Here is a 21,096-nt window from a genome sequence, read left to right as displayed (position 1 = left end):
ACGCCATCTCTACTCGAGCACCCGACCTATTGTTAAATTTATTTATTTTAATTAATTAATCAGCCCTCCACATACACTCATCAATTAAAAAACACTCACAACTACACTACACCAACACTAGTTTAGTACTTATGTTTTAATTTAACTCAAACAAACAGAATTACACCTTAAATAAGAAACACTAATTTAAATGTTCCGCCTAACCACAATCTGTCATCTGTCATTGTAAAGATATAATCAAAAAGGTTATATGACGTCATGTGAGTTCCACATGTGTGTTGTTTTTTTTTGTAAAAGTCTACACAACTTATTATAATCCAATTAAGCGTGCGCCTCAGGACCAACTACTAGTGATGGGTATTTTGATAGAGACCACGGTCTGAACAGTGGGGAATTCCATTTTACCAAAGGTCATCCGGTTTGAACGATAAATTGATTATTACACAGCGAGTGATAGTGTGTAGTACTAGCGGGATGATGGTCAATACGAGCAAAAACCAGTGTTAAATGTGAATCAGTGTTATACATAGTAAGTACAATTATAATTGTGGTTTTAACTATATACACAGTAGAGCAATTTTAGATGAGTTATTTATTGAAATTGCTATTTTTCTTGCCACTTTTGGTGAATGTAACGGCAAGCGACAGTGCCATATACTTTCCTACTGGAGAAGAGTTTTACAGAAGCACCTATCGACCAAATGAGACAAATTCCTCAAACATACAAGTTAGTACCTACTTGAACTGAAATGACCTGACAGTTTAATTGTATGCAACATTAATAATGCATTTAAGCAGGCCTTGATTACCTTGAACGCCCTCTAGCGATCACACATTAATTTCCAGTGACGTGCACGTATATTTTTTCAGATTTCTGAAAATGTGGATGTCACAAAACGAACTAATATGTACGAAAAATACGTCGAAGACTTGATATCCCGAGGAATGTACAAGCTGACAATAGAAATCAACAAACTACTCATTTCCCAGTCGGTTAACTATGACAATGTGTTGTTCTCTCCTTTGAGTATTGCCAGTCAGTGTTTTCTTGACACTTTAACGAAGTTTTACCTAAAATTATGTGTTACTCTTGCAGGTGTTTTAGCCTTGGTGATGCTAGGATCCAACGGGATCACTTTTAAACAAATCACCCAGTTATGGGGTTTACACACTGGAATACCGGACATTGCGCAAAAGTCTCAAATTGTCCACGAACAGTTTGCTCGTATGTTACAAAAATTGAACAGAACCAGTGGATTTGAGTTTGGTGATGAAGTTAGTGTTGCTTCCGCTTTGTTCGTGCAGGACGGATTTCCGGTTAGTGTTACTTACTTCCGGCCTGGTTTGTATAGTAGGCGTCCCTAACGCCTCTAATTGGTTGTCACTGACATTTGACGCATCAAACCTACTAGAATAAAAACCAGGCCGGAATTATCAAACCCTTACTGTGAAAAGTCATTTTGTAGATACGTCCCGTATATAGAAGCATCGTGGAGGATTTGTATCACAGTAGTATAGTAAGCGTGAATTTTGAGTCAAACCCACAAGCGGCAAAGGATCAAATCAATTCCTGGGTGGCCGCCAGAACAAATCAGAAAATTAAAAACATTTTAGGGGAAAACCCCTCGACTTTAACGAAAATTATTATAGCCAGCGCTTTGTACTTTAGAGCGGAATGGGAGCAGCACTTTTTCACCGGACTTACTAAGAGACGTCCCTTTTATATTGACGGGAGAAAATCGAAAACCTCCATAGAAGCTGACATGATGGCGAACGGGGGCGAGTTTCCCTACTACAAAGATGCGAATTTGGGCTGTGAAATCATGGGTTTTCCTTATAAAGGCAACAAAAGTACCATGTACGTTGTGGTACCGTTCGATTCCAGTAGGGATAATTTGATTCAGTTCCAATCCCGAATCACTGAGGTTGATTTGAACATATTAGTCAATAGAACGCAACTTACCGATTCCGTTGTTATGTTCCCGAGAATGAAAATTGATTCCACTTTAGATTTGACGAAAACTCTACAGTTATTGGGTGTAACGTACGAGGATTCTTATTTCCCAAAATTGTTTAAACTGACTGTTGTTATTGCAGGTCTTTGTTTGATCCCAAACAGTCAAATCTAGCATTATTGTCGCCGGGTTATGTGCCCCAAGGATCTACCTTTGATGGTACGGTCAGAAATTTGATTAAATCCACTACTAATCAGGTGCTCAATCAAACTTTTGACGCTCGACTGAAACCGTCACTTTCAATCGATAATATTCGACAGCTGATTAACGAACATTCCCTGGATAATAACTTTCAAAATCCTGGTTTATATGCAGACCAAGTTATTCATAAGGTTAGTAGTGTAGAACGTTGTGGCTAATTGTGTTTCACACGTTGGCCGCTGGCGCTAGTTTCTAAACAACTAATATTTAGGTTTTTATGGATATAACGGAAAAAGGGACGGAAGCCGCTGCAACCACTTTGGTAAGCTTGAGCAGGACAGGAAACAAAGTGACCTTTAGAGTGGACGTGCCATTTTTCTTCTTTATACGTCACGACGAGACTAATACCATTCTGTTTTGGGGATCCATACTTTCCCCCCATCCTAACTATAACATACAACAATAACGCACTAATTTAAGTTAATAAATAATTAAAGTCAAGAATTACCTTTTTTTGACCAATCACAATCCAGCATTTTTTTTGGTGTTTGACAGTGACGCTTGTCAAGTGTCAAATTAATTCAAAACACAAACAAATTTGCCTGATAATTGAAAAAGCTTCCAAACAAACAAATAAATGGTAAACGAGCTAAAACTTAAAAAAACAGTAAACCCCCTTTTAATACTCAATAAAATTGCAGTCGCAAGCGCAAACGGGTGTATTAAAAAAAGTATCGGCGCCGCCCCGGAAAAAATCGGGCCCCAAATTCGAACTGAGCGAGGAGCAGAAAAATGACATCAAAGAAGCATTCGACCTGTTTGACGGTCAGGGCTCCGGTAAAATCGACTCGAAAGATCTTAAAGTAGCCATAAGAGCCCTGGGTTTCGAACCAAAAAAGGTATTTCCACTCAACTTTAACTAAAACACTGTTATTAGGGTTGTACTCATCATTTAAAGGAAGAAATTAAGAAGATGATAGCCGATATAGATAAGGGGGGCACCGGGAAAATTTCTTACGAAGACTTTCTTGAGCTAATGTCCATTAAAATGGCAGAGAAAGATTCTAGAGAGGAAATTCTGAAAGCTTTCAGGTATAGAGTAAAATTAAGGTTTTTTCCAGGCTTATTGTGCTCTTGTAGACTGTTTGACGATGATGAGACTGGTAAAATCAGTTTCAAAAATCTCAAAAGAGTTGCCAAAGAATTAGGGGAGAATCTCACTGATGAGGAACTGCAAGAAATGATTGATGAAGCTGACAGAGATGGGGATGGTGAAATCAGTCAGGAAGAGTTTTTAAGAATAATGAAGAAAACCAGTCTGTATTAAATGTGTGTGTGGTTTACCAAAGAAAACATCCTTATCTAATTACCCACAGTTTATCTCTTATATTGTTGTAATTTCACCACTTAAACAATAATAAATTTATATAACAACCTCAGAGAGTTAACATTGAACTTTGACAGACCCATCAGCCATACCAAAATAAGCTTTATGGGCCATTTTAACAAACAAACCAGTTTCAACCACTCCAGGAATCATGGAAATGTCTTTGTTCACTTCTTCCCAGTTTGAGTCTTTATTGAAATCTTTCCAGTCCAAAATAAAGTTACCATTATCAGTCACCACTGGTCCAGCTTTCCTTTGAGCCATCCTAAGCACAAATTTACCTTGATAGCGTTTCTCTAGGTTTAACTTAATGGGTACACAAGCTAAAGGAGCTACCTCAATAGGAATACCATCAAGGTATTGGTCACCAAACTTTTTACTACACTTGGTATAATCGGCAATGACCACAAACTGTTTGGCGCAACTGGCAACGATTTTTTCCTGCAAAAGGCAACCGCCACCGCCTTTAACCAGATTTAAGTCAGAGTCCACTTCGTCAGCCCCATCGATGCAAATATCCAGGACGGGAGTAACATCCAGGTCTGTCAGGGGCAATTTGTGCTGCACTATCAGTTGCCTGGCTTGGAAGGAACTAGGCACGCAAGACACCACCAATTTCTCCGATTCCACTCGTTCAGCCAGCCTTTCTACCGCGTAAACAATGGTGGAACCGCTGCCAATGCCCACAACGTCCCCATTCTTGATGTCCCGGTCTACGGCGTGATGGGCCACCACCTGTTTTACGCGCGATATCGACGACATTTTCGGTACTGCCGACCGCGAACAATAAAACAAAATTTCTGCTTTCTCACATAGTTTACTGATAAACGGTGCTGATTTTGTAAACACTCCACGCATGTTTTGTAAGGTTATGTTATTTGACGTTTGACAGAAACCGTATACTTTCGGATCCAAAAGTCACGTGACCTTTGTGTAATTTTGTAATCATGGTGCCATGTGACTTTTAGGCTTTTGGATTCAAAACTCGAAAGCTAAAAATGGGACAGTTGCAGGGGATCATCAGCGTTAACGCTACAAACCAAACATTTCCCATCAACTTGATGGTACTCGAAAGGGTTTAAACCTTTGATTAGCGAAACTTTGACCTTAAAATCTGCAGGGCTAAGCCGGTGCCCCTTATCCAAGTCCCGGGAGTAGACAAGACATTTACCCAACTTGTGAAAGCACGCAGTTTCGCACTCTTGCATCCCCTTAATCGGGCTACCCAAAGCTAGTTCAACAGACCGAATATGTTCGATCATGGTTTTCAACTCGTGGGGCTCCAACGAACAGCTGTGGTCCGATCCTTTTTGCTTTTTGTTTAACGTAATGTGACGCTCTACAATCTGACCTCAGTTTTTAGCTTCCAGAAACCAGTTTTTCTTAAACTTACTTTTGCTCCTAAAGCTACTGCAGCAACGGTCACGTGAATGCCAGTTTCATGTCCTGAATATCCAATCAAAGTGTCCGGGAAGGTTTTTTGCAGTTCTGGTATTACATTTAAGTTGATTTGATTCAAAGGTGTGGGATACGCTGAAGTGCAGTGGAGAAACGCAAAGTTGCAGTGATGTTTTGACATTAATTCGTAAATTGCTTTCACTTGCGCTAAACTGCACATTCCTACAAACAGACAATTGTCACGTGACACGGCTTTGTGTAGGATTAGCGCTGTCACGTGATAACAAAATTAACACACACCAGTTGATATAAGGAGTGACACTCCAGATTTGGCAGCTTTTTCAAGTAAAAACAAATTATTCGCGTCCCCAGATCCAATTTTGATAAAAGGCGCATTATTTAAGCTTTTCAAGAAATCAAAAGACCGCTCATCCATTGCAGAAGCTGTAAAGTGAATGTGCAACTCCTGTAAGTGTACCAAAAACACATTTTCATAAACCCACCAATTTTGTTTTAAATTACCTTTGCATAAGCTTGCAGCTCTAGAAAGTCTGCATCACTAAACTCCAGGTGTGTTTTATGTTCTCTGTAGGTGGAGCCCCAGGAGTTGACAGAACAGTAAGGGGCGTCTAAGGCACTTTTGGTGAATTTCTCCTTAAGGCATGTTTTTTGAAACTTGACACAATCAGCTCCAGCTTCCTTTGACAACACTCTTTAGAACAGGCTTAATACCCGCCACTTACTTACCTTGGCTGTCTCAATTAGCTGTTTGGCAGTGTCAAGGTTTCCTTGATGATTTTGTCCAATTTCTGCTATTACGAATGTTTTACCACTCAACATAATTTCAGTAAAAATATTCATCTTTCACTCTCTAAAGTTGTAATGTATTTAACTCACTTGTAGACTTAAAATAGGTTCAATTGGTTTAAATTGAATTAATACACTTTAATTAATCTTTGACCTGGATTTATTAAATAGAGAGACTATCTCTTTCTTTCATACTTCCATACATAAACAGGGGGTTTTTCTTTGGAGCCCCTATTCACTCTTTTAGGGGGTAAAGCGTTTTTGTTATTTTCCACAGCTCGCCTGATTTCAATTTTTTGTTGTGTCACTGTCAGTTCCTTTTCCCTTTTAATCCTTTTGGCCAGTTCATTGTACTGTGACTGGCGTGCCCTGGTTGCTTTCTAATCAACCCCACTTACACTAGAATGTTAATTAATCCAGAAAACTACTCACCTCTAGAATTTCCGGTTCCACATCAGGCAATTTGATTTTTGCCAGCCTTTTAAGCTGTTCGCCTTCCACTGTACTGTTGTTCTTCTCAAAGTGAATGTGCTTGTTCCTGACATTATGCTCCACACTGGTTAAATGTAATGTTGCCTGGAGTTTTTCAATTTTCTTCTGCTCTTGGGTACGTTTGTTAACTATGTACTTCAGGTCTTGAGTTCTCATCAACTGGACTTGCTCTGGGGTGTCTTCAGGCTCTGATTCTTTCTCAAAATGTTTTCCTAAAAAACAACAAGTAGGAAAATAGCTTAAAGTAGTGTTCAAACAAACCATCTTCGGTTTTGGAGTTGATCATATGATGGTAAAACTCGTCGGGGTTCTTGTTTAATGCCCGTTTTCTTAGCGTTTTTAGTATTTGCTTCTTTTCATTGTAATCCTGGGCCCTTTTCTGATAGTCCTTGTGCTTTTCCAACAGCCCCAAATGCTGTCTTTCCTCGGGCTGGTGCCGTTCCCGATGGGTTTTTTGATGAGCTTTAGACGCTTTTTTCCACACAGACATAATAATTAATTATTAAACACATAAAGCAACACAAAACACAAGTTAAAACTGACATAACCTCAAAAACTCGATAATTAGGTGCGTTTAAATATCACGCGACTCGAGTTTGAAGTACTAAGCGTAAATCACGTGATAAACTGATTTGCAACCATTTTGAATTTCCACCAATCAGAGAGAGGTAGGTGTATTTTATTGACATTCTAACCTCAAAAAACAAAACATTAGTTTGTGTGAGGTTGGAAGAGGTTGTTTTGAGGACTGTAAAGTGAGGAGGATTACAAAATGTTGGGTGTAAGAGTGAGTACGTTTAATGAAAACTTGGGGGAACCGGAACAAGACGCCAATTCCGCTCTAACAGAACTGGATAAAGGTAAATTTGAATCAGCATTTGTTATCCCCAAACTAGGGTTTAAATGGTTAAATAATCATTCATTTCTTGACCCCACCTCACCCTTGACTTTAAGTGTTCAATCCCACCCTCACCAAGAATTGTCTGCGTTTCCCACACATCAAACAACCCTTACTAATGGTTGTTAATTGACTAAGCTTCTTTGTAGACAAAAGGTTGATTTTTCAGGCCTCCGATCAGGCAAAGTAGGTGAACAATGCGAATCTATTGTAAGATTTCCTAAACTGTTTGAAAAATATCCATTTCCAATACTTATAAATGCCTCCCTACTGAAATTAGCTGATGTGTTTCGTATGGGGTAAAACTGTATGAAATTGAATAAAAATCCAGTCTAAAACTCACAAACGAATTGCAGTAACAACTTTCTGCGACTGTGCGTTCTTAGAGTATGCCAACAAAGTGAAAAACACTTGGATAAAATATCAAACGTGGACGAATTTGTTAGACGAGTGTACAGTGTGATTCACTCAAACGACCCCATTGCCAGGGCGGTGACTTTAAGAACTTTCGGGGCCGTGGCGGCGATAATCCCGGAAAGACAGCAGATTCACCACAGTATCCGCAGGAGTCTCGATTCGCATGACAGCGTGGAGGTGGAAGCAGCTGTGTATGCAGCTATTCAATTTGCGGCACAGTCTAAGTTAGTTCATCCAGTAAATTAGCTTGTATTACCGTGAAATTGGTAGGACTTTTGCAGTGAGCATGTGCAATAAAGTGTCCATAATGATCCAAGGACAAGCCACCACAGCCAACATGAAGCTACAGCTGATTCCGATACTGCAATACATGCATCACGACACTACAACGGCCGCGATGGTTCGTAGTTTGTGTCTGGATTTATTGCCCAGTTATCCAGCGCAGGATTTTGTGTTGGTCATCCTGAATACGCTAACCAAGTTGGCTGCGGCCACTCTGGTGGACATTTCCAGTCAGGTGACGTTGTTGCTCAAGTATCTGAAGACGGATCCCCGGTGGGAAGTGAAGTCGAAAACGTTGCAGCATCTGTACGAGTTGGCCCAACCTGGGGCTCATATTTGGCCACCTGGTGCTGTTGACGATCTTATTGATTACGTATACAATACGGATCGAAATAAAATTCTAATGCCAGGACTGTGCGTTATACAGGTACTGGACTGATTGCTTTTTGTGCTGAGATTTCGACTTAGCATAACATTAAACTAGGTGCTGGTGGAGTCCCCAAAGATGTGTTTTGACAACCAATCCCCAACCACCAAACTGAGGGAATTGTGCAGTAGACGTTCGTTTTCGCCGCATCCTGCGATTGCGGCGCAAGCAATTCAAATTTTAACTCAAGTATTGTGCTGCTGGTAAGTTTGAAATTGTTTTTTCCAGCAACGTTGCCAAGTCTACCGTTTAAACTGGTAGAATGGTTCTTTCACCGTTTCTCCTGTTTTTTTATGTAATCTACAGTTTTTAATACCATTGACATTTTTTTTGCTTTTCTACCTGACTGTACTAAATTTTGTACTGTTTTATCAGGTTATTAGATAGGAAATTTAATGAGGATTCCAAAAATGTGCTTAAATCGGTAATTTTCTCACTCCAAGTGGGTTTTAGAGGTGGTTTTGTCCCTGACTGTCTCTACAAACTGTGATTTTGGCAAATCAAACTTTGACACCACTTTTCTTTCTGACTGTACTAAATTTTCGAAATTTATTTTGTTATATTCCAAGTGGGCCCCGCTTGGCTGAATTATCCTCTGAAATCACGTGATATCTGTCACTAATGTCAAAATTGAAATATGTTGAAAGTTATAACCGTGTCCATGGAATCAATCAATCTTCCTTTGGAAGAATATTTTGACTTGGCAACACTGTTTTCCAGCATTTTCACAACGAAATCTGACCAGTTTCAGTGAAAACCTCCAACCGGCGGGCACCGAAGAAGTGATATCATCCCTGGAAACGTTAATTCTCTTGCTGACCAGTCCCGAGGAACAAAATCACCCCAAACACTTGAAAATTGCTCTTAAATGCGCCGTCAGGCTTTGCGAAGCCAAACCCGAGTATTGCGCGACTTTTGTCGAGCTGCTGGGTAGCAGACTTGACAACATCGCCAGCGACTACACCATAGTGATTTGTGAGGCTCTGGGCGCCGTAGGGAGTCTCAAGCCTGAGACGCTGTTGCCACAACTGTCGGCTATTTTAACCTCACTTCAAGCTCTGTCCAGCATCGAAAACTGCACCAACACTCAAACCAGCACTAAAATCATGCTTTGCACTTTGGTGTTTCAACTTTTGTCCGGATACAAATGGAACGAGGAAACACGTAACGCCATATTTGCTAGCGTTGACAGCAACGATTTGTGGTCAAACTACTGTATAGGTTAGTTTTGAGCTGAATTCATAGTTTGGAATTCACAAGAAGTAAGCGGAATTAAAAATAAACAATATACTTGTAGCACTTTAAGCAGAAGCAGCAAGAAATGAATCATTTTCGTTTCTTACCTTCGTGCATCGTCGTCTGCCTGTTTCAGCCATTCGTGGGTTGTCGAATTGTCATTTGTCGAGTATCCCATCTTTTCTGGTTTTCCTTTGACTTAATTCTTCTGCCTTTTGCTGCTATGATGAGAATAGTCATCGACAAAGTCCATTTTTCGTAAAATTCAGCAAACATTCAATGAATAGAATAGAAATAAAAAATTCTAACCAAATTTGTAAACAAAAACTGTCAAAGTCAAATAATCTGTGGTCTGTCAGTTGGCTAACGTCAACGAACTATGAATTGAAACATTTAGGAAAGGCTACTGCTTGCTGCCGCTTACTTCTTGCGGAATCAAAACTATGAATCCAGCTTTTGGAATTTTTTAGGGAGGGCGGCCGTACGATACGGCCACCATCAAATAAGCCGGTACATTTTCAAGCAATTGACCGAACAAGTGAGCTCTGAACACTTTCATTTTTGGTTGGCGTGCCTGAAAGAAATGTCGGAAGCCGAGGCCCAGCTGGACGACACCGAATCGGATTCGATGCTGGTCACCAGACTGGACAAGGCCATCATTCACTACAACAAAGCCATTGCCGCTTTAAAAGTTTGACAAACGACCGTCAAACCGTGACAAGTGAGTGATTGTTGTGTTGGATTTTAGGCGGCCAGCACCCCGTCCCACAATTTGACGTTTCAAGCCGAGTACATGCGAATCAGGGCGGAGTTTTTGCAGTGTTTAGCCCAACTGATTTATACTTGTAATATTTTGTGTATTGTACCGCCTCCTGCTATTGCCGCTACCATTGTTCAGAACACCAGGTAAGTCTTACGTGGTAAAAAGTAACTGGAACACCGTACATTGATAATTGCACGTGACAGTCATTTGTCAAAGATCTTTCTTATTCGATTTTTGGAATCTACGTCAAATTCCAGGCCCACTTGATGTAAAATGTTTGTATCGATATTCAATTGTTTTTGCTCTAACAGCCTACTGTGACCACTCTCCTCGAAAGCAGAAATTTCCAATTTGAGCCCAATCTTGGTGCACTTTTACAGAAAATTGTCCATAACTCCCTTATTTGAAACACCCTGTATAAACACGCAAAAGAAAGCTAATGAACGGAGCTATCACGTGACGTCGAGCGGGCACGGCTAAGTTGCTCCGTTTAGCCGCTAGAGGGCGTCAAAGTTGACTCTCTTTTTTTTTGCAGTTTTTGCTCAATATCTCAGGAACGTTTCAGGTTAGAGGTCTGAAATTTTTACCATAAAATGCACCTCGATGGGATGCAACTTTTACCTTCTATACACTTTTTTGGTACCACCCATCGTTTGACCTTGAAAAATTAAAAACTAGAATTGTCAAGAATTTTCAAAATTAACCTCAACTGCCTGAATACCTTTCAGATTTTTCAATTTTCCCGGCAAAATACGGTGTTTTTGATTGCAAAACGTGAAAGAATATTCGTTTAGTTGTTAATAAGGTGTTTGCTTTAGGGACGAACATCAACGATACGGTTACATAACGAATCAAATGCGCAAATGCGTGAAAGAGTTTAAAAATTGCGGTGATCTTCACTGGAAGCTCTATCAAACGGCTTTCGACGCCGATCCGGCAACGTTGGAGAATATGCAGATGTATGATAATTTTTTTTTTTGGGGTCACTTGTATGAAATTCTGTCTAGTTTGCAGCAAATGTGCGTTTTAATGGAACAAAGCCTGGAAACGGTTTGTAGCAGTGGCAGTAAGTTGCGAGAAGGACCCATGGAATTCGGCACCAAAACCATCAAATTAGAGTCGCGAGAATTGGTCAACGCTTGCGATAACGTCCTGAAAGCCGCCCAAAACCTGTTAAGCGACAGCGCAGCCTCCACAATCACCCACAGAGTAAGTGACGGTTCAAGTTTGATAAACTAAAATGTGTTACGGTTTCTCTGATGTCCGTAGCAAGTGGAAATCCTGAAAAGAATCGTCGAAATCCTGACAAACGCGACGTTGCCAGTACCGCGGTTTTTCTTTCAAGTGTTGCAGTCGACCAGCGTCAAACTGGCAATATCGCCGCAACCGCGCGTTATGGGCGAATTTATAAGCGTGCAGGCCGGGTCGCAATTGGCCGTTAAAGTGGAGGGCGTGATCCAGCACGGTATGAAGGCCGGCCTTTTCCGGAAAATCAAACAGGTGGCCATTTGTGTTACGTCACAGCTACAGAGCCCCGCCAAAAGTAGCAAAGACTTGGACCCTAAGGTAAGTGACGTTTTGACACAAAATATGGGATTTTACGGTAAAGGAACTTTGACGCCCTCTAGCGGCCGAACGGTGTCATAAATCAACGCAAGTTGGAATATTTTTAGAAAGCTTGAAATCTGCTCTATCTTTGTTTGCTATGACATTTTAACGTAACTTGTCAAATAAGGGAGTAATTTAGGGTCAAAGCAACGAGTGTCTAAAACTATGTGATTTTATGCTGAAGGAACTTTGACGCCCTCTAGCGGCCAAACGGTGTGACGTAACTTGTCAATTGCCTACTTTTTCTATTAAAAAAAATAAATAAAAATCTGTGTCCCATCCAGTCCTACTATGCTAGTTCATTGACTTGGATCTGGCAACAGAAACAGTTGAAGAAAGTGGACCTAACCTCACTTTTAGACCAAATGTCATTCAGTTTTGATAGATTTCTAACAAATTCGGTTTTTTTACTGAAAAACCACAAAAATTACTTAAAAAAGTGTTATTTCACGGTTCAGAGTGTGCACAAGACCAGTTTACATACTACAACTGAAATTAAAACAAAAATTACTTGAATGTAAGTAGTTTAACCGTGTCATTTGAGGCTTGCTTGCGTTTAAATTGGGTCTACTCGATTAGCCAACCACGCATTTGTTATTCACCAAAAAACCTTTTTTCCAGATTTTAGAACAAGTATCGACACTGTCGCAAACAGTGGCGCCGCACAAAGATTTCTTTTCCGCTCAGTTCCTGTTGGCTTTCCCCAGAGGCGGACAGTACTTAATAGGTGCGGTTTTTGCGGCTTTCTTTTTGATGGAAGGTTTTTATTTTTGATGCAATTCCAGCCGTGGAAGCGTCCGTCATTGACGAACACAGCAACACGTGGAAAACCGGACCGAAAAGTTCCCTCATTGTAAAAGTGCCCGAGGAACAAAAACCGGCCCCCATTACGGTTCCGGGCATCTCAACTAATTCCAATGTGTAAGTTTGTTTTTTTTTTTTTAAGTAAGTTTAATAGGGTGATTTTTTTTTTAAAGCATTTTAATGCCTGAGGACAGTCTGTTCATCAAACCCCACCAGAAAAAAACACTTTAGTGGTAACAGTAAGTATATTTTTTACTTAAAAAAAATAAAACGCAAAAATATAAAAATACGATTATAAACCCTCCCCAACACCTAAAATTTAAATTTAAATTAATTACACGGGCCCCACGTAAGGTGACAGTCTGGTAATAGGTCGGTGATCGTAATCTCTAACTTCGATCTCGTTTTTGACAAAGTCCCCACTAGTTCCGCCGCTTTTGCTAATCAGACACACGTCAGTGATTGTAATTTGCCTGCTAACCGCTTTGCACATATCGTAGATGGTTAAAGCGGCAACACTGACAGCTGTCAAAGCCTCCATTTCCACCCCGGTCCGGCCTTCGCACCGAATTTCCGAAAGCAGTTTCACTTCTTGCCGTTCCGCGTCCAAAGCGGCCGTCACGTTGATTTTAGTCAAGGCAATGTTGTGACACAGCGGGATAATTTCGGAGGTTTTTTTCGCTCCGATTATACCCGATATTTGGGCGATACTGAGTACGTCACCTTTTTTCACCGAGTTTTCGCTTATCAACTTGGTAATCACCGCTCCCACTTTGACAGTCGCGGAGGCTTTGGCCGTGCGCACTGTCACCGGTTTTTCCACCACGTCAACCATGGAGGCGTTGCCTTTCGGGTCTAGGTGGGTTAGGTGGGGCCCAGTTGTTGAGTAACCTGAAATTGCACCAGAGTAAACGGAACGGTAATACAGTAGAAAAAACTTACTTAAAAAACTGAGGGGGCTTAACTACATTAAATACCCATCACCCACCAATAAGAATCATGGGACGATTTTCCATACTGGATAGTTTGAACATGCCTACAAAAATCTCTCTCAATGTACAGGGTGTCTCATTATAAAAAAGCCCTTTTAACTTTTGTGTTTACGATCTAAATATTTGGTCAAATTTGACGCCCTCTAGCGGCTAAACGGTGACCTCGATCACCTGGTTTAATGGTATTTTTGGAAACCTCGGAAAGTCCTCTACAATTTTATTTCTAATCACTTTTACTGTCACTTGTCAAATAACCGAGTTATTGACGTTTAACCAAAGTGCTGTGCAGCTGATTGGTTTTTAGTTAACGGTCAACTTTGACGCCCTCTAGCGGCCAAACGGTGTCCTCGATCAACTGATTTAATGGTATTTTTGGAAACTTCGAAATGTCCTCTACAATTTTATTTCTAATTACTTTTCCTGTCACTTGTCAAATAACCGAGTTATTAGACGTTTAACCAGAGAGAATCATAAACAAAAAAGTTAAAGGGGAGGGTCATTTACAATGAGACCCCACAAACTTACCGGCGTGTTGTTTCTTCTTCCTTTTAACCGCCGCATTAATTAAAGCCTCGAGGTCCTCTTGCGAGCACCCGGCTCTCAGAGCGTCCCTTAAGGACACCTCCGTGTTGCCAAACAGACAAACTTTCAGGTTACCGTCGGCGGTCAAACGTAAACGATTGCACGCGCCGCAAAAATGTTCGCTCATCGACGTTATAAAACCGATTCGGCCGCGATAACCGGAAACTTTCCAGGCCTGCAACAAGTGGCCGGTAGTACAGCGGGCAATGCAAGCAAAAACTGACCTTAGAAGTGTCATTGGGACCGTTAATTAAAGGGTGAAACCCTTCATAAACCTTCTGAATTTGTCCGATCATTTCTTTGTAGGACACCATTGCAGCTTTATTCCAGCCATTACCAGAAAATGGCATATACTCAATAAAACGTACATCCAAGTTTCGGTCTTTAGTCAGTTGAACAAAATCCAACAACTCGGAATCATTCACTCCTAATCAAAATAAGATTCATAGGGGGTGCCACACAGATTTTTCACAACTACCTTTCATAACCACACAATTTACTTTGACAGGGCTGTAGCCTAATTGCAGAGCTAAATCAATTCCCATCATGACGCGTTTCCAACCGTTTCTCCTACTGATTCTCTCGTATTTTTTCGCATCCAAAGTGTCCAAACTTATATTTAAAACCCCCAATCCGGCCCGTTGCAACGCTACTAACTGTCTGGTTAAAGTTAAACCGTTTGTGGTCATAGCTACCATATCAACCCCCTCCATCAGCTTGAGCTGTTCTACGTTGAGCTGCTTTAGAAAATCCTCAAAAACCCCCAAACCAAACCCTTACCAACAATATAAACTAAATCCTTCCGGACAGTGGGTTCTCCACCTGTTAGTCTCACTTTATTTACACCCTGTCGAACAAACAGTTTTGCTAAGGCTAAAATTTCCTGGGTGGTTAGTAGTTTCGACTTTTCTGTTAACTTTACGCCATCCTCGGGCATGCAATATTGACCTGAACATAACAGAAACTGTGAGGTGCAGAGCGTAGAGCGGTAGAAAGCCCCCTCTAAACTAAAAACTTACACTACTTACATCTGAGATTACATCGTTCAGTCAGGGAGATTCGCAAGTAAGTGTGATGTCGACCAAACGAGTCTACGAGTGGCTTTTCTGCAACTTTTCCCACCTAAATGATAGTGCTCTAAAAAGGAAAATTCCTAAGGGAATGATGCTTACCTGTTCCTGTAGGGAACTCGAGGACACATGTCTTTGAAATAGGGCTTTAACTGTTTGAGACAGTAATTTTTGGTGGGGCTTGTGCATTTTTAAGCCTGGCTGCTCCAGCTCCAGCTGGAAGAACACTTCTGTGTAGTTTTTCTTATCACAACGGATTAACAACAGTTAATAATTTAAACTAATAGCAGATAACGAGGATTTGAGCTTTAAACCTTGTTTCAAAACAAGTTTATTATTTATTTACTTAAAAAAAAACAATAACATAAACAATCACGCGGTAACACCGTATAAAAAACGCTTGATATCACGTGACCCCTTGTCTGGATTTTTTGACAGCTGACATATGTGATGCATTAAAGAAATAATGTGTAAACAAATTGCAGTCACGTGGTAACGGCGTATCACCGACACCTGCAACCACGTGACTGCCTGTCGATTTGCGATATTTGAGGTTAAGTTACAACAAGGGTATCGATTTATTATTGATTTTATATAAATTTAATAATTAAACGTTGAAAATGTCTTAAATTTAAATAAAATGTCTCCTTTCTGTATAGGGCACACTGAAATTGTTAACGATAAACCGGAATGATTGGACCGGAATTCGAATTTCCAACTGGAACTAGTCATTTTAGAGAAAAACGATTTAGGTAAGGTTAATTATTACTAAAAATACACATAAATAGGAAAATGAGAAAAAGTGCCAGTGTATAATGTCGATTTTAAGCTAAGTTGAGTTTTGAATGTGACAGATCAGATGCAAAATAACACAGTCTAAAATAAACTTATCTAGGCTGTCCTTAAGCTCAACTTAGCCAATGTTGAGGAAACGGACGGACATTATTTATTAATTAAACGGAAGCGTAGTAGTATTTATTTATTTCTAAAGTTAATGGCATAAACAAAGTTATCACGTGGTAAGGACGTAAAACCGACATTTGAGATCGCGTGACCCGTTGTCGAATTTTTTTTGACAACTGACATGTTTGAGGTTAGGTTTCGAGGGCATCATATATACAAATAAACATTGAAATTACATCTCAAATTTAAATAAAACCAAGAAAATGTCGCTATTTCCGGCTTACGCGAGTCAGGCAGAAGCCCTACAGCAAAGTGAAAGTGCGAACGATAAACGGGAATGGCTGGAAAATTCGAGTTTTCAACCGAAACTAGTGATTTCAAAAGAAAACGATTTGGAGAAGGCTGATCACACCAAATCACCTGTAAAGAAGAGGAAAAGGTCAAAAAGGGAAGGTAGGTGGTAAAATTTGCTTTATTTCATCAGTCTCAGTCTTATTTTTCTGCAAAAATCATTACAGGCAAAAGAGACAAAGACAAACATGAAGTCCAAGTGGCTGAAAGTGCTGCGCTCGAAACTGACGGTTTTATAATTGATAAGACTCAAATTAGAGAGTATCTTAACGTAAACACAATATCTAGGCCTGCTGTATCTAGGTACCGTACGGGAGTATATCTGTCTAGGCCACCGCCGAGCAAAAAACAAAAAAAACGCTTTAAACGCTACTACAAAACTGCAAATAAAAGTGAAGACGAGGAAAAACTAACTAAAAAGAACCTTAACAGTGCAAGTTTGGGTGAAAGAGACGAACACTTTACGGGCTTTTCGCAGGAAGAAGAACTGAGCAGAATCACGGCAAACTACAATAAAACTTTAGGGGAACACCCAGAGGATATCAGCACCTGGTTAAAATATGTGGATTTTCAAGATACCGTTCATCAGTTTGAGAAATCGTACCGTAAAGGCAGCATAGCGAAAGCTCAAAGAGTTCAGGCTGAAAGGAAGATTTCCATTCTGGATAAGGCTTTAAGCCATAATCCAGGCTGTGAACTGTTGCTGCGTGAACGACTCAAAGTGGCCGTGGCCGCATTTCCAGCCGACGAAATCCAAACGGAACTGAAGAAACTGGTGGAAAAGGAAAAAGACAACATAATCTTATGGCAAGGCTATATCGAAGCCACCCAGTGCTCCATGTCGCACTGTAACGCGCAGGCGGTGCTCCAACTCTACACCCAGTGTTTGTCCACGTTACACCAGCTGAGACGCGGCACCATGTCCGAGAAATATTTATTCGAAGAAAGCATTCTACGAATGTTGTATCGGTGCGGTTTGTTTTTGAAACAGGCCGGATTGTTTGAACAGTTGTGGGCGGTGTTGAAAATGTATCTGGAACTAAATTTGAGTGAAAAATTTAACGTGGAGAGATCGTTTAATGAGAAAGAGCTTCTGGAACTGGAGGAAGTGGTTTTGAACTCGCAACTGCCCCATCACGAAGTGTGGTTGAGAGTGGAGAAGCTGAGAGAGAGCTGCCATTGGTTACCGTTCAGCGGGGATCACTGTGAAGATCCCCAGAGGATAGTTTTCAACGAAGACGTGGCCGAACTGATCCATCCCATCACCACCCCGGAGAATATTTTCAAACTCGTCGCCACCGTTTTGAGTATGCTTAAAGTGCCTTTGCTGCCTTGCAGACACTCCACAATGCAGGATTTAGGTTTGGACTTTGTGCCCTGGAGTTTGGACTCGGTCGAGGCGTTACTTCCGGTGTTTCTCAAACTGTATCCGGTAGACACGTTGAACGAGAATTTTTTAAGGGACACTGGCCGATTGGCCGTTGCTCCGCAATACCTGAAAACCCTACCAGGACAGGAAGAGTATTTAAACTTTCTGTTTGGGGTTATTGGGGGTTGCGCCCAGTGTTTGACCGGGCGGGATCAGGTGGCGTTGAGAGTGTGGTGGTTCAGGTTTCAGCGCTTGTTGATAGTTTTAGACGGTCAGGGACGATTTAAAATGCCCGGGTATTTACGGAAAACCATTAAGAGCAGCGTTAAGGAAGTGCTGAAAGATTGCGGGAACAATGAAGTGTTCTACGTTGAGTACGCTTTGATTGAACAGAGTTTCGGCAACACTGAACAGTGTTTCAAAGTGTTGAACACCGCTTTAGGCATGAACAAAAATAAGGTTATTCTTAGTGATTGTTGGAGCGAAGCTCAAACGAATCAGTGTTATTTGTATCGAGTTTTGGTGGAGTGCTCCATGGAGCACTCCCTAGGTGACTCAGTGCTGCCGCTGCTAGTTAAATTAGCATTACAAAGAAATTGCACTAGCATAACAAAAGGTCTTATCATGGAAGCAGAGACTCGTTACAAAACTGTCACCAGAGAACTGCTCAGCGCAGACCAGGAACACTTACTAACCACACCACAACACTTTTTACCCAATTTTTGGCTGGATTGGATAATGTGTCACGGTTGGTTCTTGTACTGGACTAAAGGGGCGCTGGCCTGCGGCACTTTCATCGAATCCATCCTGGAGGAGTTGGAGAACAAACCGATGACGTTTCAGAAAGAAGTTTTGTACGAATTCTACTGCACCGTTCTGTTCAAGTATTGCAGTGATAATCCCGGTTGTGGGGTGTTTAAGGTGTTGGATCAGGTGCTTTTTCGCGCGGTGGACCAATTTCCTAATAATCTTCATTTGCTGGCCATTCTGGCCAAGGAACAAAGTTTGACGAAAAATATGGGAATATCCGGTTGGAAGGTGGAGAATTTACTGCTGAAAACCGGCAGGGCTATTCCCACCGTTTTTGCTGTGCTCATACAGGATTTGGTGCGGTTTGAGATTGAAAATCAAGCCCTAGATTCAATTACTGGTATGTGGTATGTTTGGATTTTGATTGTCTAAACCATTTTGCACACATATTTTAGGTAATTCTTGCGATTTCGGTCCGACCTTCAAGAATCGCATGTTGTCGCTGTACAAAAAAGTCACGTCACGTGATATGTGCACCAGACGTTGCGGACTGGTTTGGAGGTTGTATTTGCAGTTCGTTTACACTTATTTCGATTCGACTTTGTGCCGGAACGTGTATTATTGCGCCGTCGAAGAGTGTCCTTGGTTAAAGGTACGTAAAGTCCAGCGGCAGTGACGTAATAATTGTCGTTCCTTGTCTAGTTGCTGTGAATTGATTGAGAGGGAATTTTGACGTCATTATGTTCTTTAATCAAATTCGGCGTTGGCGCTGAATAACAGAGTTGTGGGCTGTCGCAGTAAAAACTGTTAAAACCAAACAACTCGGTTTTAGGTAAAATCGCTATGCAGGGTGGTCAAAAGAGAATTTCAAGGGCTACAAATTGGTATATTGAACCACCCTGTAACTGTCAAAATAACAGAGTTATTGACAATTCAATGGAGTAGTTTACGGGGTGATTTAATGAATTTTTAACATTCTTGTAACTTGTTTAATTTATATAAAAAAAAAAACCAAATATGAATCTTTCCTAGAGAATCCATCAGTATACAGGGTGTCCCAAATTTGAGCAACAACTTATAATTTTTTATTCGATTTTTGGAATCTACGTCAAATTCTAGGCCTACTTGATGTAAAATGTTTGTATCGTTATTCAATTGTTTTTGCTCTAGCAGCCTACTTGACCACTCTCGTCGAAAGCAGAAATTCCCAATTTGAGCGAAATTTTGGTGCACTTTCCCAGAAAATCGACCATAACTCGCTTATTTGAAACACCCTGTATAAACACACCGTATAACAAAAGAAAGCTAATGAACGGGACTATCACGTGACGTTGAGAGGGCACTGCTAAGTTGCCACTGCTAAGTTGCGTTTAGCCGCTAGAGGACGTCAAAGTTGACTCTGACTTGTCAAGAATTTTCAATGATACCTTCAGGTTAATAGTACAAAAATGACATAAAGTGTCCGAACCGGTGTCGGTTACAGCAAAATGGACGTCAGATTTGTGTTCCCCCATGTACAAATTTCAATCTGACGTCACCGTTTATTACGTCACTGCCTAGGATGGAGAGTCAATGAATTTCGGTTCAAATGTTAGTTTTCAGGCCCTGTATATGGACGCCGCCATCTACATTCCGGCAGAACTAGCGCAAATTCAAGATTTGATCATCGAAAAACAGCTGAGACTGCACGTGACACCCGAAGAACTGGACATTCTCCGAGAATAAAAACGATTCGCTAAAAAAACCCAATTTTTATTAATTTTTCCTCGTATCCTTGTTTTTGTTGTTGGCTTTAAAAATAAATTATAATACGGAAATGGTTAAATACTTAAATACCTAGTCAATACTATATTTTATAAATAAATATTGTCTTAACTGATTTTTGACAGCGCACAGTATAAACACAAAAGATATTTATTATATATATATATATATCACAATAATTGGCAACAATATCTCCGGATATTAATTACGTACGTCAATATGATAAAAAACTGTCCAGTTTTCGTCGGAAGATTACCTCATATACAGTGAATACCATCGGTTTTGTCTTTTAACGTGACACTACCTGTCATCCATTACCACCTGTTTGAACATGCTCACCCCCGTTGACATTTGCGATTTGACTTCGTGACCGCCCAGCGAAGCTGTCCCGTCTTTCGCGATGAAAAGCTGCAATCCGGACGCTGCAAATTGCGTAAAACTTAAAAAAATTGTCATATAAACTGAAACACGGCATGTCTCATCCAGTCGTAATACGTCAGTTCATTGATTTATTGAAAAGTGCACGTAACCTCACTTTCACACCAAATGTCAGTCTAGTCAGTTTGGAAAGGAGTTTAGTTGTTTTACCGGTTGGTGAATTGCATAAACCTAGTTTACCCACCCAGGTAATTTAACTTAC

General features: G+C 40.6%; 10 protein-coding genes across 16 annotated transcripts in view; 4 read left to right on the top strand and 6 right to left on the bottom strand.

Annotated features, from left to right (window-relative positions):
• The first annotated feature begins 309 nt into the window (after window positions 1-309).
• Window positions 310-2,660, top strand: Spn28Dc (Serpin 28Dc). The gene is made up of 7 exons (XM_081990959.1): window positions 310-529; window positions 584-727; window positions 871-1,036; window positions 1,097-1,317; window positions 1,467-2,044; window positions 2,098-2,347; window positions 2,428-2,660. Exons 2-7 carry the CDS (start codon window positions 584-586, stop codon window positions 2,620-2,622), a joined length of 1,554 nt encoding a protein of 517 aa, XP_081847085.1. The 5' UTR covers window positions 310-529; the 3' UTR covers window positions 2,623-2,660.
• Window positions 2,655-3,595, top strand: LOC145736522 (uncharacterized). Of its 2 annotated transcripts, XM_081990982.1 has the most exons (4): window positions 2,655-2,796; window positions 2,858-3,055; window positions 3,115-3,248; window positions 3,297-3,595. In XM_081990982.1, exons 1-4 carry the CDS (start codon window positions 2,794-2,796, stop codon window positions 3,481-3,483), a joined length of 522 nt encoding a protein of 173 aa, XP_081847108.1. In that variant the 5' UTR covers window positions 2,655-2,793; the 3' UTR covers window positions 3,484-3,595. The 2 variants fall into 2 exon arrangements, with proteins under 2 accessions (XP_081847108.1, XP_081847107.1); XM_081990981.1 differs by having other exon boundaries at window positions 3,115-3,595.
• On the bottom strand, window positions 3,515-4,401 carry Rpi (Ribose-5-phosphate isomerase). The gene has a single exon (XM_081990979.1). It carries the CDS (start codon window positions 4,399-4,401, stop codon window positions 3,601-3,603), a length of 801 nt encoding a protein of 266 aa, XP_081847105.1. The 3' UTR covers window positions 3,515-3,600.
• Window positions 4,341-5,923, bottom strand: NANS (N-acetylneuraminic acid synthase). Its single transcript, XM_081990976.1, has 5 exons — window positions 5,689-5,923; window positions 5,464-5,640; window positions 5,242-5,407; window positions 4,937-5,163; window positions 4,341-4,889 (listed from the first exon to the last, which is right to left on the bottom strand). The coding sequence occupies exons 1-5, from the start codon at window positions 5,800-5,802 to the stop codon at window positions 4,536-4,538; spliced, it is 1,038 nt and encodes a 345-aa protein (XP_081847102.1). The 5' UTR covers window positions 5,803-5,923; the 3' UTR covers window positions 4,341-4,535.
• The window catches only part of defl (Integrator complex subunit 7), a 15,958-nt gene continuing 148 nt past the window's right edge, over window positions 5,287-21,096 (top strand). The window contains exons 1-16 of one of the 2 annotated variants that reach the window (XM_081990955.1): window positions 5,296-5,409; window positions 6,809-7,100; window positions 7,308-7,437; window positions 7,495-7,779; window positions 7,826-8,264; window positions 8,322-8,467; window positions 9,010-9,485; window positions 9,971-10,191; window positions 10,249-10,406; window positions 11,082-11,222; window positions 11,271-11,472; window positions 11,533-11,829; window positions 12,493-12,598; window positions 12,657-12,792; window positions 12,849-12,914; window positions 15,979-16,071. In XM_081990955.1, coding sequence (XP_081847081.1) covers window positions 7,013-7,100; window positions 7,308-7,437; window positions 7,495-7,779; window positions 7,826-8,264; window positions 8,322-8,467; window positions 9,010-9,485; window positions 9,971-10,191; window positions 10,249-10,406; window positions 11,082-11,222; window positions 11,271-11,472; window positions 11,533-11,829; window positions 12,493-12,598; window positions 12,657-12,792; window positions 12,849-12,906 — 2,883 coding nt within the window. In that variant the 5' untranslated portion in view covers window positions 5,296-5,409; window positions 6,809-7,012 and the 3' untranslated portion in view covers window positions 12,907-12,914; window positions 15,979-16,071. Of the gene's footprint in view, window positions 5,410-6,808; window positions 7,101-7,307; window positions 7,438-7,494; window positions 7,780-7,825; window positions 8,265-8,321; window positions 8,468-9,009; window positions 9,486-9,970; window positions 10,192-10,248; window positions 10,407-11,081; window positions 11,223-11,270; window positions 11,473-11,532; window positions 11,830-12,492; window positions 12,599-12,656; window positions 12,793-12,848; window positions 12,915-15,978; window positions 16,072-21,096 lie in introns of both variants that reach the window. The other variant, XM_081990956.1, reaches the window with a different exon arrangement.
• LOC145736521 (putative U3 small nucleolar RNA-associated protein 11) lies at window positions 5,886-6,730 on the bottom strand. The gene is made up of 3 exons (XM_081990980.1): window positions 6,502-6,730; window positions 6,181-6,452; window positions 5,886-6,128 (listed from the first exon to the last, which is right to left on the bottom strand). The coding sequence occupies exons 1-3, from the start codon at window positions 6,728-6,730 to the stop codon at window positions 5,925-5,927; spliced, it is 705 nt and encodes a 234-aa protein (XP_081847106.1). The 3' UTR covers window positions 5,886-5,924.
• Window positions 12,902-13,595, bottom strand: LOC145736523 (cyclic pyranopterin monophosphate synthase-like). The gene has a single exon (XM_081990984.1). The coding sequence runs from the start codon at window positions 13,508-13,510 to the stop codon at window positions 13,010-13,012; it is 501 nt and encodes a 166-aa protein (XP_081847110.1). The 5' UTR covers window positions 13,511-13,595; the 3' UTR covers window positions 12,902-13,009.
• Window positions 13,552-15,693, bottom strand: LOC145736514 (molybdenum cofactor biosynthesis protein 1-like). 5 transcript variants are annotated; one of them, XM_081990972.1, is made up of 7 exons: window positions 15,422-15,693; window positions 15,269-15,361; window positions 15,030-15,197; window positions 14,728-14,976; window positions 14,474-14,676; window positions 14,193-14,424; window positions 13,552-13,711 (listed from the first exon to the last, which is right to left on the bottom strand). In XM_081990972.1, the coding sequence occupies exons 3-7, from the start codon at window positions 15,184-15,186 to the stop codon at window positions 13,656-13,658; spliced, it is 897 nt and encodes a 298-aa protein (XP_081847098.1). In that variant the 5' UTR covers window positions 15,187-15,197; window positions 15,269-15,361; window positions 15,422-15,693; the 3' UTR covers window positions 13,552-13,655. The 5 variants fall into 5 exon arrangements, with proteins under 5 accessions (XP_081847098.1, XP_081847100.1, XP_081847096.1 ...); XM_081990974.1 differs by having other exon boundaries at window positions 15,030-15,213; window positions 15,278-15,361; XM_081990970.1 differs by having other exon boundaries at window positions 15,278-15,361; window positions 15,422-15,691.
• Window positions 16,224-20,509, top strand: LOC145736510 (nuclear exosome regulator NRDE2). Its single transcript, XM_081990957.1, has 4 exons — window positions 16,224-16,675; window positions 16,741-19,092; window positions 19,148-19,344; window positions 20,295-20,509. The coding sequence occupies exons 1-4, from the start codon at window positions 16,486-16,488 to the stop codon at window positions 20,415-20,417; spliced, it is 2,862 nt and encodes a 953-aa protein (XP_081847083.1). The 5' UTR covers window positions 16,224-16,485; the 3' UTR covers window positions 20,418-20,509.
• The window catches only part of LOC145736511 (uncharacterized), a 7,739-nt gene continuing 7,070 nt past the window's right edge, over window positions 20,428-21,096 (bottom strand). The window contains exon 9 of the mRNA XM_081990958.1: window positions 20,428-20,878. Within this exon, the coding sequence (XP_081847084.1) occupies window positions 20,757-20,878 (122 nt within the window). The 3' untranslated portion in view covers window positions 20,428-20,756. The remainder of the gene's footprint in view (window positions 20,879-21,096) is intronic.

This window comes from Ips typographus, linkage group LG12, assembly GCF_016097725.1.
Source record: "Ips typographus isolate SLU linkage group LG12, UJ_Ityp_2.0, whole genome shotgun sequence".
In the NCBI taxonomy this organism is placed as follows: domain Eukaryota; kingdom Metazoa; phylum Arthropoda; class Insecta; order Coleoptera; family Curculionidae; genus Ips; species Ips typographus.
This window is presented reverse-complemented; position numbering and strand designations above follow the sequence as displayed.

Bases quoted from the DNA above. Each gene is read 5' to 3' on its own strand.
- Spn28Dc (XM_081990959.1), top strand. From the start codon at position 584: ATGAGTTATTTATTGAAATTGCTATTTTTCTTGCCACTTTTGGTGAAT. The intron at 1,318-1,466 runs GTTAGTGTTACT...GTCATTTTGTAG, and splicing joins TCGTGCAGGACGGATTTCCG to ATACGTCCCGTATATAGAAG. The intron at 2,045-2,097 runs GTACGAGGATTC...TTGTTATTGCAG, and splicing joins CTACAGTTATTGGGTGTAAC to GTCTTTGTTTGATCCCAAAC.
- LOC145736522 (XM_081990981.1), top strand. The intron at 3,056-3,114 runs GTATTTCCACTC...CATCATTTAAAG, and splicing joins TGGGTTTCGAACCAAAAAAG to GAAGAAATTAAGAAGATGAT.
- Rpi (XM_081990979.1), bottom strand. From the start codon at position 4,401: ATGCGTGGAGTGTTTACAAAATCAGCACCGTTTATCAGTAAACTATGT.
- NANS (XM_081990976.1), bottom strand. From the start codon at position 5,802: ATGAATATTTTTACTGAAATTATGTTGAGTGGTAAAACATTCGTAATA. The intron at 5,408-5,463 runs GTAATTTAAAAC...GTACACTTACAG, and splicing joins AGCTGCAAGCTTATGCAAAG to GAGTTGCACATTCACTTTAC. The intron at 4,890-4,936 runs GTAAGTTTAAGA...AACTGAGGTCAG, and splicing joins CAGTAGCTTTAGGAGCAAAA to ATTGTAGAGCGTCACATTAC.
- LOC145736521 (XM_081990980.1), bottom strand. From the start codon at position 6,730: ATGTCTGTGTGGAAAAAAGCGTCTAAAGCTCATCAAAAAACCCATCGG. The intron at 6,453-6,501 runs GTTTGTTTGAAC...GTTGTTTTTTAG, and splicing joins CAACTCCAAAACCGAAGATG to GAAAACATTTTGAGAAAGAA. The intron at 6,129-6,180 runs GTGAGTAGTTTT...GGGGTTGATTAG, and splicing joins TGGAACCGGAAATTCTAGAG to AAAGCAACCAGGGCACGCCA.
- LOC145736523 (XM_081990984.1), bottom strand. From the start codon at position 13,510: ATGGTTGACGTGGTGGAAAAACCGGTGACAGTGCGCACGGCCAAAGCC.
- LOC145736514 (XM_081990969.1), bottom strand. From the start codon at position 15,508: ATGCACAAGCCCCACCAAAAATTACTGTCTCAAACAGTTAAAGCCCTA. The intron at 15,198-15,277 runs GTAAGTAGTGTA...TGTTATGTTCAG, and splicing joins TGAACGATGTAATCTCAGAT to GTCAATATTGCATGCCCGAG. The intron at 14,677-14,727 runs GTAGTTGTGAAA...TATTTTGATTAG, and splicing joins AAATTGTGTGGTTATGAAAG to GAGTGAATGATTCCGAGTTG.
- LOC145736510 (XM_081990957.1), top strand. From the start codon at position 16,486: ATGTCGCTATTTCCGGCTTACGCGAGTCAGGCAGAAGCCCTACAGCAA. The intron at 16,676-16,740 runs GTAGGTGGTAAA...AAATCATTACAG, and splicing joins GAAAAGGTCAAAAAGGGAAG to GCAAAAGAGACAAAGACAAA. The intron at 19,093-19,147 runs GTATGTGGTATG...CACATATTTTAG, and splicing joins AGCCCTAGATTCAATTACTG to GTAATTCTTGCGATTTCGGT.